Source organism: Poromitra crassiceps (assembly GCF_964638095.1).
Source record: "Poromitra crassiceps genome assembly, chromosome: 14".
In the NCBI taxonomy this organism is placed as follows: Eukaryota; Metazoa; Chordata; class Actinopteri; order Beryciformes; family Melamphaidae; genus Poromitra; species Poromitra crassiceps.
Window position 1 is genome coordinate 35,772,809 of NC_139633.1, and position 13,194 is coordinate 35,786,002.

Sequence of the window (13,194 nt, forward strand, 5' to 3'; positions counted from 1 at the left end):
GTTACCTCACATCACAATAGGCATCAGCTCCCAGTCAAGTGTAATCCTAGTGTGACGTCCGTTATGACGTGTGACTCATCACCCCATCCTCAATAGCCAATCAGCCCCTGTCAACATGCCAATATGACGTCACTGCGGAGGCTATGAGGTGGCAGTACATATAGCCATGCTCAGCGCGTAGGGGTGTCACGATATTTTGTCGCACGATATATCGCGATATCGAAACGTCACGATATGCGTATTGTTATGCCTCTGGCACAAGGGAAGCCAAGACATGACATGAGGTGCCCCCACTCTTCCCATTCCCAAAGACAGACAGCTGGACAAGGATTTGCAGTTCTCAGTGTAGCAGTTTTTATTTTGTTTTTTACTTCAGAGAAGAGCCATCCCCAAAATAATAGACAAAACCATACTAAACCCGCCCCTCACTTCTCTAACCAAAGAAAAGGGGATAAATAAAATACAACAATCTTACCTAACTCCTACAACAAAAACAGGAAATAAAGTATAAAGAAAAGGGGTTTTCTCCCTCCTACGGGACTGCTACAGCATGAGTAAAGATTTGTGTACAAATGGTAACAGAAGGGCTACAATTTTACCCATAATGATTTAACAACACAAAGTGTTCTAACACTAAGCAGTGCTAAGTTCCCCATCACAGGATCTCACACAAAGAGAGAAACAGTCCCAGTTGTTGGTGTTCATCAGCGCTGTCTTTGGGATTGTGAAGAGCAGAAGGGCAGACAGAAGGCCTCAGGTGGAATATATCTGCTGCAGCAGCCAATCAGCAGCCAGACCTCCTGACAGCCCAGGCAGCACACACCTGCAGCTCATCACCACACTCAAGACTGTCACATACACACAGGGAGGAAAATGATACAGTTAACCACACAGTCACATGACCCAGGTCATAACACCTCCCCCCCCAAAAAAGGAAATCAAACATTTCCCCCCTTAAGAAAATTGTTTGATTTCCCCACAACCTACTCATAAAACCTGGACAGCGCGTCAGCCATCACATTCTCCAAACCATTTTTGTAACGAATATCCATATTATAATCCTGCAACAGAAGAGACCAACGCATCAGGCGCTGGTTACCGTTCTGCATCCGAGACAAAAAAACAAGTGGATTATGGTCAGAAAAAATAACCGTCGGGACCGGACTGGAATGCAGATACACTGCAAAACACTGCAACGCCAAAACTAAGGACAAAACCTCCTTCTCATTTGTGCTATAGTGCAATTGATGCTTTTCAAGCTTTTTGGACAAGTAACCGATGGGATGGTCAATGCCACAGTCATCCTCTTGCATCAGGACTGCCCCCACCCCCCGATCACTGGCATCAATCTCCAACTTAAACGCGCGCGTGAAGTCTGGAGCGGCGAGGACAGGCGCACTGCAGAGGAGGGCTTTGGCTGCGTCAAAAGCAAACGCACACCTCTCTGACCACTTAAAAGGTTGTTTTGGACTTGACAAACTCATAAGTGGAGCCATAACATCTGCATAGTTTCTGCAGAATGCACGACAACACCCAGCCATCCGCAAAAAACGCCGGAGTTGACGACGCGTTTGGGGAGCTGGGCAATCCAAAACAGCTTGCACATTTTCAGCAACAGGGCGCACCATGCCCTGTCCCACCCGTTTCCTCGCCTGTGCCCGAGTAACAGCACACATGGGGAATAAAGAGAGCGCGTTTGGCACCGCCTGCGCAACGGCGCACCCATCGGGCTCCTCCCCAACCTCCGGGTACGGAAACACCTTACCGCCAGCTAAGTCATTACCCAGAATAATATCAATACCTGCTACTGGTAGCTGAGGTCTCACGGCAACTTTCACTTTTCCCGATACAAACTGTGAGGTGAGTTGTACAAAATGCAAAGGCGCACGCACCACACTCAGTTTAACTCCCCATGCCAGAATATCAGACCCACTATATGAATCAGGTGAGAAAGACAAAATGCCTCCACGAATAATAGTTTGCTTAGCACCTGTATCACGGAGAATAGTAACTGGGACTCTTTTTGTCTCCCCCACCAGAGAAACAAAACCATGAGACACAAAAGGCAGAAAATCCTCATCAATTGTATCTCTGTTTGACCCCACCAACTTCAACGTTTTTCCATCTGCCTCCAACCTAGTTTGTACCACCCCCACCGCCAATGGTGTACTTGAGTCTTTAAACGGCTCTCTTTTCTCTAGAATGGGGCAGGCCGCTATTAGGTGTCCCGGCTGACGGCAATGAAAGCACACCCAGTCTTCGGGCACCGTACTGAGATTACACCGACCACCTTTTGGGGATCTACTCCCTCCATCAAAAGGAGCCGGCTCTCGGCGCATAGGGGGCGCAACAACGCTCTTGTGAGTTAACACAAATTCGTCGGCTAATATGGCAGCACCACTGAGAGATGTCACTTTCTGCTCATTTAAATAAGTCACCACTCTCTCTGGGAGGCAATTTTTAAACTCCTCCAACAACATAAGTTCATGCATATTTTCTAAAGTGCTTACCTTACTAGCCCGGCACCATTTATCAAGAAGCCCCCCCTTTTCTCTCGCAAACTCCACGTAAGTTTGGGTGGCAGTCTTCTCACACCTTCTAAAATGTTGCCTATAGGCCTCCGGCACCAACTCATAAGCACGCAGTACTGCAGCTTTTACTTTGTCGTAGTCTAAACTGTCTTCTAAAGACAGACAGGTGCATACCTCTTGAGCTTTTCCCACAAACTTGCATTGAAGCAGTAGAGGCCACACACTTCTTGGCCACTCTAGAGCCACTGCTATGCGTTCAAACGCATTGAAAAAGGCATCCACCTCTGCCTCCCTAAATGGTGGGACCAGTGTAATGTGTTTGCCAACATCGAAGCCAGCTCGGGGTGTGGGTAGGTGTGCTGACCCAGGTGAGACATTGGCCTCCGAGGACCTCTGCTGGATCTCCAGCGCTCTCACCCGTAGGTGCATAGCCTCCAACTCTACCTCCCTTATACGCAGAGTCAGCCTCAGCTGCTCTGCAGACATGCCTTGCACAGGGAGTTCCTGGGTCAGATCCTGCACACTTAGAGGCAACCCCTCTGCACCTGCAGATGAAGCCGCACCCAACAAACCCCTTCCACTCAGCTCCGTATGTATCAGCTCCTTCAAGTCCTTTACTTTTGCATTTGGCGGAATTTGCACATCATAGAAAGTAGCGATTAACACCAAATCAGCCCTCTTACACTTATCCAACTGTTCTACAGAAGGACCAGAGGTGAAATCCTCCAACTTAAATTCACTCATTTTAACACTACAGTATGCAAAAAGGCTGCCAACCAAACAAGCCGAGAAAAAACAAGCCAATACTCACCAAATGACGCGCTCTGTCAAGTTAAAGAAAAGCGGACGAGCCCCCAAAACATGTTATGCCTCTGGCACAAGGGAAGCCAAGACATGACATGAGGTGCCCCCACTCTTCCCATTCCCAAAGACAGACAGCTGGACAAGGATTTGCAGTTCTCAGTGTAGCAGTTTTTATTTTGTTTTTTACTTCAGAGAAGAGCCATCCCCAAAATAATAGACAAAACCATACTAAACCCGCCCCTCACTTCTCTAACCAAAGAAAAGGGGATAAATAAAATACAACAATCTTACCTAACTCCTACAACAAAAACAGGAAATAAAGTATAAAGAAAAGGGGTTTTCTCCCTCCTACGGGACTGCTACAGCATGAGTAAAGATTTGTGTACAAATGGTAACAGAAGGGCTACAATTTTACCCATAATGATTTAACAACACAAAGTGTTCTAACACTAAGCAGTGCTAAGTTCCCCATCACAGGATCTCACACAAAGAGAGAAACAGTCCCAGTTGTTGGTGTTCATCAGCGCTGTCTTTGGGATTGTGAAGAGCAGAAGGGCAGACAGAAGGCCTCAGGTGGAATATATCTGCTGCAGCAGCCAATCAGCAGCCAGACCTCCTGACAGCCCAGGCAGCACACACCTGCAGCTCATCACCACACTCAAGACTGTCACATACACACAGGGAGGAAAATGATACAGTTAACCACACAGTCACATGACCCAGGTCATAACAGTATCGTCAGAAAAAAATGATATCGTTAATTTTTTTTTTATTTATTTTTTCTCCTGAATAATAATAGAACAAATTTAGCAGAATCAACACGCACGAGTGAGGGGGTAGACTACTACTGGGATGGCAAAACAGCTCAAGGGGTACATAAGTTTAGGGACCATTGAGCATGAGTTATTTAAGAAATAGATTACTTTATTTTTCTTTCACCATGCAACAAACATTTAGTTTGTGACAGTGTGACACATTCTATTGCAAGAGAAGCATTATCTTCCATGTTGTTTTATAGTTATTATAATAACAATTTCCAAAAACAGCATTTGTTTTGTATTTTGTGTATTTCAAATGAAAGTATTTTCCCAGGGCTCCCTTGAAAAGAGGTTTCGATTTCAATGGGACTCACATGGTTAAATAAATGATAACTAAATACATAAAAATTATTTACTTTTGTTATGTTAAAAAGAATATTGTTAAAATATCGTATCGTTATCGTGAACCCAATATCGTGTATGGTATTGTATCGTGAAATTAGTGTATTGTGACACCCCTATCAGCGCGTCATCATCCTCTTTCCCTGATCCTTCACCTCCATGGTCGCTGTACCTGGGCAGGTCGTATCCCCTCCTCTCAAGCTGCGTTTCGCCCCACTCACCTCCCCAGTCCACCACCAACGTCTTGACTCCTGAAGAATCCCCTACGGGGGGGGGGGGGGGGGGGTTCTCTATCCTAGTCTGAGTAGATGCCCTCCTCTCTCACCACAAGAAGAGAGTCATCTTACCACGGAGTCATTACGCCAAAGAATCAGTTGTCATGCTGCCATGCCATAGAATTAGTTGCCATGCCATTTCATGCCATAGAACTAACCGCCATGCCATTCGTGAATAAAGCTCGCTTGTTAAACTTTACCCACTGGTCTCTCATGATTATATATATAATATATATATATATATATATATATATATATATATATATATATATATATATATATATATATATATATATGTATATAATATATATTTGAGAGAGACTGAGAGAGAGTAGACTAAGACTAGTTACTGCGTATTCCCACTAACTAGTAGCAATAATAACAATACCAATGGCCAAATACTTACCCATACTAATGATAATAGCTAATGATAATAGCTACTCCCCATGCAATAGTGTATGTTTGCACAAAGCTCTCAAGTGTTGTTAACTGGCACAAGAAAATGTCAGGTTTAAGGTACCTCGGTTTAAGGTAGATTTACAACAGATCAAATTAATTGTGCGATTGATCGTGATTAACTGTGGACTCACACTCTATATAGGCAAAAAGTGTTTTTAAATAATTTTGTCATATATGTCATATCTTACAAATCATTTGATGTGATGCATGCTTGCATAAAGTCCCATTTTATAATTGTCCCATTACTTACCTTCGGGTCCTGAACTGGTTTTTAATAATCGTTGCAGTAGATCATTCTTGAGGATCTTCCTCAGAACCTCTTTGGTCACCTCCAGAGTGTATTCGCTGTAGGTCTGGAACATGTGATCTACTGTGTCCAGCCTGTCTGCCTTCTCCAGGCGGCTCTTTGGGATGGCTGGGATGTCTAGGATGCCAGTCTGCTGCAGGAACCACTTGAACCTCTTGAACTCGTCATCTCCCAAATCATCCAAAGTTCCCAAGAGCAGCTCTACAGGTGTCGCCATCGTTGCTCCCTGATGAGAAGACATTAGGATTAGTTGACCATACTATTGATCCTGTAACTGTGAGCTTGCAGATAATAATGCCCTCATCTGACTGGCAGTTCTCACTTTTGAATGGCTCCGGTTCCAGGAAGTGAATTTCCCATTCATTCGTTTCAGAACATTCTTATAAAGTTTTAATCCTGGAAGCAAGCCAACCAGCTAAGATATGAATCATGACTATGAAACAACAACAACAAAAGGGGGGTAAATGGCAAATGTTTTATTTTTATTGTTTGCAGTTTTCTCTTCTTTTTTCTTCTTCTCTATTGTGTGGCTCATAATACTGTCAATTAGTGGTGTAAAATTAATTTGCGGTTTATACTGCAGTGCTTATATATCGTTCCTCCACAGAGGTGCTAAATCGAGTCGAGTCAGGTAGTCTAAGTAATAATCATGATAGTAATAATATAATAAGAATCCCTGTGTGTGAGCGAGCAAATTCTGTTGGGCCACATATGCCATTTTACGTGCGACCGTGCAGAGCCGGATTTTTAATTAGGGATGATTAATGTTTGAAAGTCCAAATGCCAAAAATGTCACAGGAAGGACAAAACCCTACATGCTCCCCTGTAAAACTGCTCAACGCCCCCGGGTGTGCTGTTGTTTTCCTATGGGCAGAGCGCTGCTGCATATCATTGGGCGTCACTGCTCTCCATGGGAAAACAATGGTACAGCAGCAGTGCTACACTTAGCGTCACAAAATAAAATAAATACACAGCGTTCAAATTTGCCACCGAGCGCTGCGCTCCAACTTCAAATTATTTCAACTTTGACCTTGTTACCGCTGACCTTTCATGAGTGCATGACACATGTGGAAGGAACCTGGGTCCAGAGATGGGAAGTAACAAAGTACCATACTTCATTACTGTACTTAACACGTTCACTGCCAATGACGAGTTAACTCGTCAAAAAAAATCCAACGGTTGACTGCCAATGACGAGTTAACTCGTCAAAAAAAAAAAAAAAAAAATTTGACGGTGGGACGTTGATCTAACCCTTTTACATCTCCTATTATAATATGGGAGCCACCGAACGTGTACAATCCATTCCACCGACCCACTAAGTGGCGACAGTGCTCTCCAGACTATTGAAAGCCAAGCAAAAACAGCAGCATGAGGAAGCCATTCTCATGAAAATGGATGGGGCGAAAACGCTTTTCGCTTTCGCGCTGGGTGCTGGCGGTGGGGGATTGCAAATTTGCATAATAGATTATGGGTGAAACACACTTTGAAACACCAGCAGAAAGGCCAGAATCGCACGCAGCTTCATTCCAGCTGAGCTCAACCGAAAACCCAGAAACGAACGAGCCTCATTCTCATACTGTAGGCGAAAACGCGTTCACGCTGGTGCACAACGGTGGCGCACAACGGTGGGGGGTTCCAAAAATAGACTGGGTGCAAAACACACTTTGAAACACGCAGCATAAAGCTTAGAATCGCACAAAGCTTCATGAAAGCTCTCAATCGAAAACGAGCAAGCCCCATCCAGACTCGCCGACGAGGGGGCCGCCAGGGAGGGAGGCTGCTCAGACAGGCAGGAGAAACTCGCTTGTGACAAACGCTGCTGAAAGCCACCAGAGACACGCCCACGGAGGGAGGAGTTTGAAGGAGAGGGGGTGCGGGTGCTGATATGGAGGAAATTACTGTTCAGAACTATATTGTTTAGATGTCTGATGTGTTACTGATGCCAAAAATAAATGGTTAAAGTGACTGTTTGATTGAATTTCACAAAACTGCGATTATCTCAGCTTTCTGTCTCAGACGCTGAAACCATGCTGTACTCAACGGCTAATATCTACATAACTACTAACTCTACAAACTAACTCTTTTAGACAGAGAAAGCACACATTCTATTAGTACTTTTTAGATATTTTGTGTTCACAAAGTCCAAGCAGAAAATAATCCTCGGCTCTTGTAAGATGAGCCAGAATCCTCAAAAAAACCCTTTGGCAGAAGCTACCTACAGTAAAAAAAAAAAACGGCTGGCAGTGAATGTGAATGTGTAGATTTTCCGGGTATCTGTACTGCTGAGTATTTATTTTTCTGACAAGTTTTTACTTTTACTCCCTACATTTTAACACAAGTATCTGTACTTTCTACTCCTTACATTTTCAAAACAAGCTTGTTACTTTAGTTTTAATGCACAATAGGGATGTAGGTACTACCGGTACTACCCCGGAACCGCGGTACTATTGCTGTAGAACCGGTTCTATACTAAGAAGGGGTAAAAAAAAAAAAAAAAAATGTTTTACTGTTTTTCCACTGTTTTTCCACTGTTCCACTGTTTTCCACTGTATACTCAGTGTATATATATATAAATAAATATGTTTGGTAGATCACTTTGACTTGGTCATTTTAAAAGTAGCTCCCAAGCTGAAAAAGTGTGGGCACCCCTGATCTAGACTGACCGAGGAACATTTTGACACCCTCGTTTTCTTGGCTAGGAACCTGAAGAAGACATTGGGATGGGAGGGACTGAGTGAGTAAACTGAGAGTCAGCCAAACAGTGAGTCTGTCTACCACCCATAGGAGAACTAGGGTTTAGGCTGAGTAGGCTGGGGGACAGAATGGGAATATGAAGCCAGTTATGCTGCCTGTTGAAGAAAAAAAGATTTGAGTTTCTGCTGCTATAGTGTTTTATTATATTATAATTTATTTTATTTATTTTACTTATTCCCATTTCCCACTGTTCAAAAGATTTGTGTTATGTTACTGAGTGTGTACTTATTTGACAAGTAAAAGTTAGACAGAATTTAAATGCCACCAATTATTTATTTATTGTTGTTATTGGTGTTTCTCTGAGTTTTTGCTGCTATAGGCTAGTGTTTTATGGTCATTTTATTTTCACTGGCATTACTTTATTTTACTTACCGGTATTCTCACTGCTCAAAAGGTTTGTTTTGTTCAGCATTTAAATGCCACACCAATTTATTGGTGTAATTGTTCCCAAACTCTTAAAATAAAGCCAAATCTTGACATTGGACAGTTTCACTTTTTTTTTTACAAAAAGTATCGAAAAGTATCGAAAAGTATCGAAATACAAATTGGTACCAGCACCGAAACAGAAATTTAGTACCGCTACAACCCTAATGCACAACAACAACTATTAAAGAAAGACAGAGAAGAAACGGGGCAGAATGAATAGAGATAGCTCATTCCAGGCTCCGCCAATAGTATGGAATGGCACTCGTCCGGTCCCCTAAATGTCAGCTTGTGATTGGCTCTCTGTCAATGTTACAAAACTTAATTGGCTAGATAGTCTCCTAAGGGGGCGTTGACATAACCTGGAAAAGGAGTGCACAGTCCAGCCACCAGACCACATCATGTATCGATGTATCAGAACCACACACCAAACGTGACAACGCTGTCATAAGAAAGACGAGAGACGGACTCTCGGTCGCGCTGAGAAATTGCGTCTGTGAATAGTGATGTTCATGTCAGCCAGAGGAACCAGCAACATGAGCGATGCCGCTGAAAGTGAGGTTGAAGTTGTCAACACTGCAGACTCGAACGAGCCAGACGCTCTGGCAGTGTAGCTTTTTCTTTTTCCAAGTCTCTTGTTTACTTGGCGTAATAGTTGTCTGATCAGACACTATAGAAAGAAACACAAGACAAGCAGGGTATAGTTACATCTTGTCTTGTGTTTTCAAAACTCAGTGTTTGTATGTGCTCCAGAGGCTTCAATAAAGTAGGAGACACCTGGGTCCCTATCGTTGCATCGGCGCTGTTTCTAGGCCGAACGCCTGGCGCAGCTCAAATCAGTGGGCGTGGACCAGCGCACTTGATATCGTCGTGCTGGCGCTAGACGCAGCCTCAACCATTACAACCACGCCTTTTAAGCGTAAAATTATGCACCGTCATGCTCATTGGATAACTGCAATAAATAAATCGCACGCTTGCCTTTTTAGCTCCAATTCCAGTGATCCCGCAAAACCAGACGAAAGCCAAATGCTCTGCCCCCCCCCCCCCCCCCTCCCTTCATCCAGTCGGTCTGTCTGCATTATAGGCTATTATTCCATATTATTATGCTTCTCAAACCAATCTAACTGCAGTTTCAATACTGCAAGCATGTAAATACGCTACACTATAGCAAGATCAAAGTGAAAATAATGTTCTAAACGCATCAGCTAGAAAAATATAGCCTATTAGATTGGTGAAAGTTTGTCCAGAAAGATATCATTTTCTCTCGCCTGCTGCAGGAAGGATGATGCACATAAATATAGCCTACATGATGTAAAGTCATTGCATAAATGTGTTTTTATTGTAAAACTAAATGTGGAGTAGGGCCAAGTTATTGGAGCGGACATCACAGTATAGCAGATGACAGTAGAAGCTTCCGAAGCGCGTTCCGCTGTCACTTATCTAAATCACGTTAAATCCACACAGGGTATATATAGGCTCAAGAGGACATATATGTTTCACATAGGGTGGTGTTTCATTTCGATGTTTTATTTGGTCCAATATTGAAATGTTGTACAATTGCAGGTTGTCTTACCATTACACATTATTTTAGATCTACCTTTTATATCTATTTCGGCTCATTTGGTTGCTATTTAGTAGCGAAATGGAGGACCCAATTGCATGCTGGGACAGGGACATTCACAGGCAGTAAACTTACAACTGCTATTTCCTATGGGAAGCTGGGTGCTGCTATGTGTTGTGTCTGTCTGAGCGAGGGAGTCAGAGAGAGAGAGAGAAGGGTGACAGAGAAGCGGCAGAAGAGCACTGGCGCACTGAATAGGCCTGGTTTCAGAGAGAGACAGAGAAGGGTGACAGGGGAGAGGCAGCAGAAGAGCACTGGCGCACTGAATAGGCCTGGTTTTCAAAGGCGCAAAGCGCTAAATTTACGGCAGGTGCGAAGATAGCAGTACGCCGAGATTTAAGGCCGACACGCCCACTTTGGCCCATTCTGGGACTGCGCCACGCCCATTCGGCCTAAAGCGCATTTGGCAGCGTAAAGCCATATTGATATCGTCCCAAAACAGGCGCAAGGCACGTTTTTTTGCGTTTAAGGCCCGTTTTAGCGCCGAAGGCCTGTGGGAGAATAGGGCCCCTTGTATCCAACAGTTAAACTTTTGTGATTAATGATTTGCATATTCATATATCCTGCAAATATGAATGAGGGAGGAATAGATGTCATTTTAAGGATTTTAATGGGATAATTTGACTGTTTTTGTGGAAAAACTACAGCACAGAGTTTTAAGATGTATAAAAACACGTTTGTAGGGGATATTTTAAGTTCAATAGTCTTCAAATTATATTATTAATATATGATGTGAGGTTCAGTTAGCTTTGCACAGAAACATCCGGTAAAAATACTTTTTACTTTTACTCATTGAGTACATTTCATAGCCTGTACTTTTTTTTACTTTTACTTGAGTAAATACATGTAGTTGAATCAGTAGGCTACTTCTCTGGCAGTGTAGCTTTTTCTTTTTCCAAGTCTCTTGGCGTAATAGTTGTCTGATCAGACACTAGAGAAAGAAACACAGGACAAGCAGGGTATAGTTACATCTTGTCTTGTGTTTTCAAAACTCAGTGTTTGTATCCAGAGGCTTCAATAAAGTAGGAGACACCTTGTATCCAACAGTTACACTTTTGTGATTAATGATTTGCATATTCATATATCCTGCAAATATGAATGAGGGAGGAATAGATGTCATTTTAAGGATTTGAATGGAATAATTTGACTGTTTCTGTGAAAAAACTACAGCACAGAGTTTTAAGATGTATAAAAACACGTTTGTAGGGGATATTTTAAGTTCAATAGTCTTCAAATTATATTATTAATATATGATGTGAGGTTCAGTTACATGTAGCTTTGCACAGAAACATCCGGTAAAAATACTTTTTTTACTTTTACTCATTGAGTACATTTTATAGCCTGTACTTTTTTACTTTTACTTGAGTAGATAGTTGAATCAGTACTTCTACTTTTACCAGAGTCGTTTTTTTACACAAGTAACTGTGGAAGACCGGGGATAGTTGTAACATGGGTCAGTTGTAACACTTTCCATTCCTCCAATCAGGAGCAAGTTATGAATCACCTGATTCACTCTGCACATGCTCAGTTTAGTCCTTAGTCCACATGTGAGGAAGTAGCAGCCTGTGGCAGATATAGCCAATTTTAGGAGGAATAAACTAATTTTGAGGTAAGAAAGTATATGTTTTTACTTAATTTATTTTTTTGATAGCATTGTCTGCTTTGTAGTTAAACTCATCAAACTTAACTCATGTTAATTATGTGTCTATGTAGCTATTTTACATGCAAATTGTTAGTGCTAATGTTTTAGCTGTTAGCTGTAAGGTAAGCTACTTCATAGAGACAGTCCGCATGTCTGGGAACGCCCACAAAATGTTAAACGGCTGGCGCGCGAGTGGGGTAAAACCGCCGATATATCTCATGGGCTGACTCACCAAAAGACGGTGCTGCGGCTCTAAACTACAGGTTTGGGGGTTCTAGAGCAGAACACATGACGTCTGCTCAGATGTGCGTTTACTGCGGTGGTTAAATACCCGATCGTGTCTGCCTGGGCTGGGCTATCAGTCAAATTCTAACTTTGCTGAATGGATAGAACGGGGTTTTTTACCCCACCCTGACCACGCCCCCAGCCAGGCTGAGCCAGCTATTGTGGGTGTTCCTAGGGCCTGTATGGGCGTTCCCAGACATGCAGACTGTCTCTATGGCTACAAGTGTCTGGGTCAGTTGTAACACATGAACAAATCGTACAAACTACCCCAAGCAAATGTGTAATTGTATTTATGTTTTCTTTGAATTTCAGTATGACTCAGTCTTGGCAGAGAAAGACTGACTGTACAAAATAGTGACTCCCTGGACTTCAACTCCCATGATCCTCCTCACCTCACATTTGCCCTTTCCCCTGATTCACTCACCCATGCACACCTGCCAGCACTCCGGACTAATTACATTCAGCCACCTTGTCTGTATTTAAACCCTCAGTGTTAGATACCCTTTGAGAGTGGTATCCTTGTTTGCTCCTTATCATGTGTGCGTAAATGACTTAAGTTTGTTGTATTGTGTTTGGTTAACCTCTTCATGTTACCTGTTTATGTGTTTAGCTATTATGTTATGCTGTAGCAGTGCTGGATTAAGGTTATCTTTGTTTCTACTTTTGCCTTAAGTAATTTTTCAGACACACTAAAGTTCAGTTGGTGCACATTTGTTCAGTTTAAATGTTAGTGTAGAGCTAGTCTCGAAGCCAGAGCCATGAGAGTTCTTACGCTGATACACTACGTTACTGCATGCTGCAGAGCTCTCTCTGGGTCTGATACACTATGTTACTGCATGCTGCAGATCTCTCTCTGGGTCTGATACACTACGTTACTGCATGCTGCAGATCTCTTTCTGGGTCTGATACACTACGTTACTGCATGCTGCAGAG

General features: G+C 42.9%; 1 protein-coding gene across 1 annotated transcript in view; it reads right to left on the reverse strand.

Annotated features, from left to right (window-relative positions):
* LOC310789170 (NLR family CARD domain-containing protein 3-like) overlaps positions 1-5,753 on the reverse strand; it is a gene marked incomplete at its 5' end in the record, with an annotated part of 38,292 nt that extends 32,539 nt beyond the window's left edge. The window contains one exon of the mRNA XM_083650760.1: positions 5,480-5,753. Within this exon, the coding sequence (XP_083506886.1) occupies positions 5,480-5,753 (274 nt within the window). The remainder of the gene's footprint in view (positions 1-5,479) is intronic.
* Positions 5,754-13,194: the final 7,441 nt, after the last annotated feature.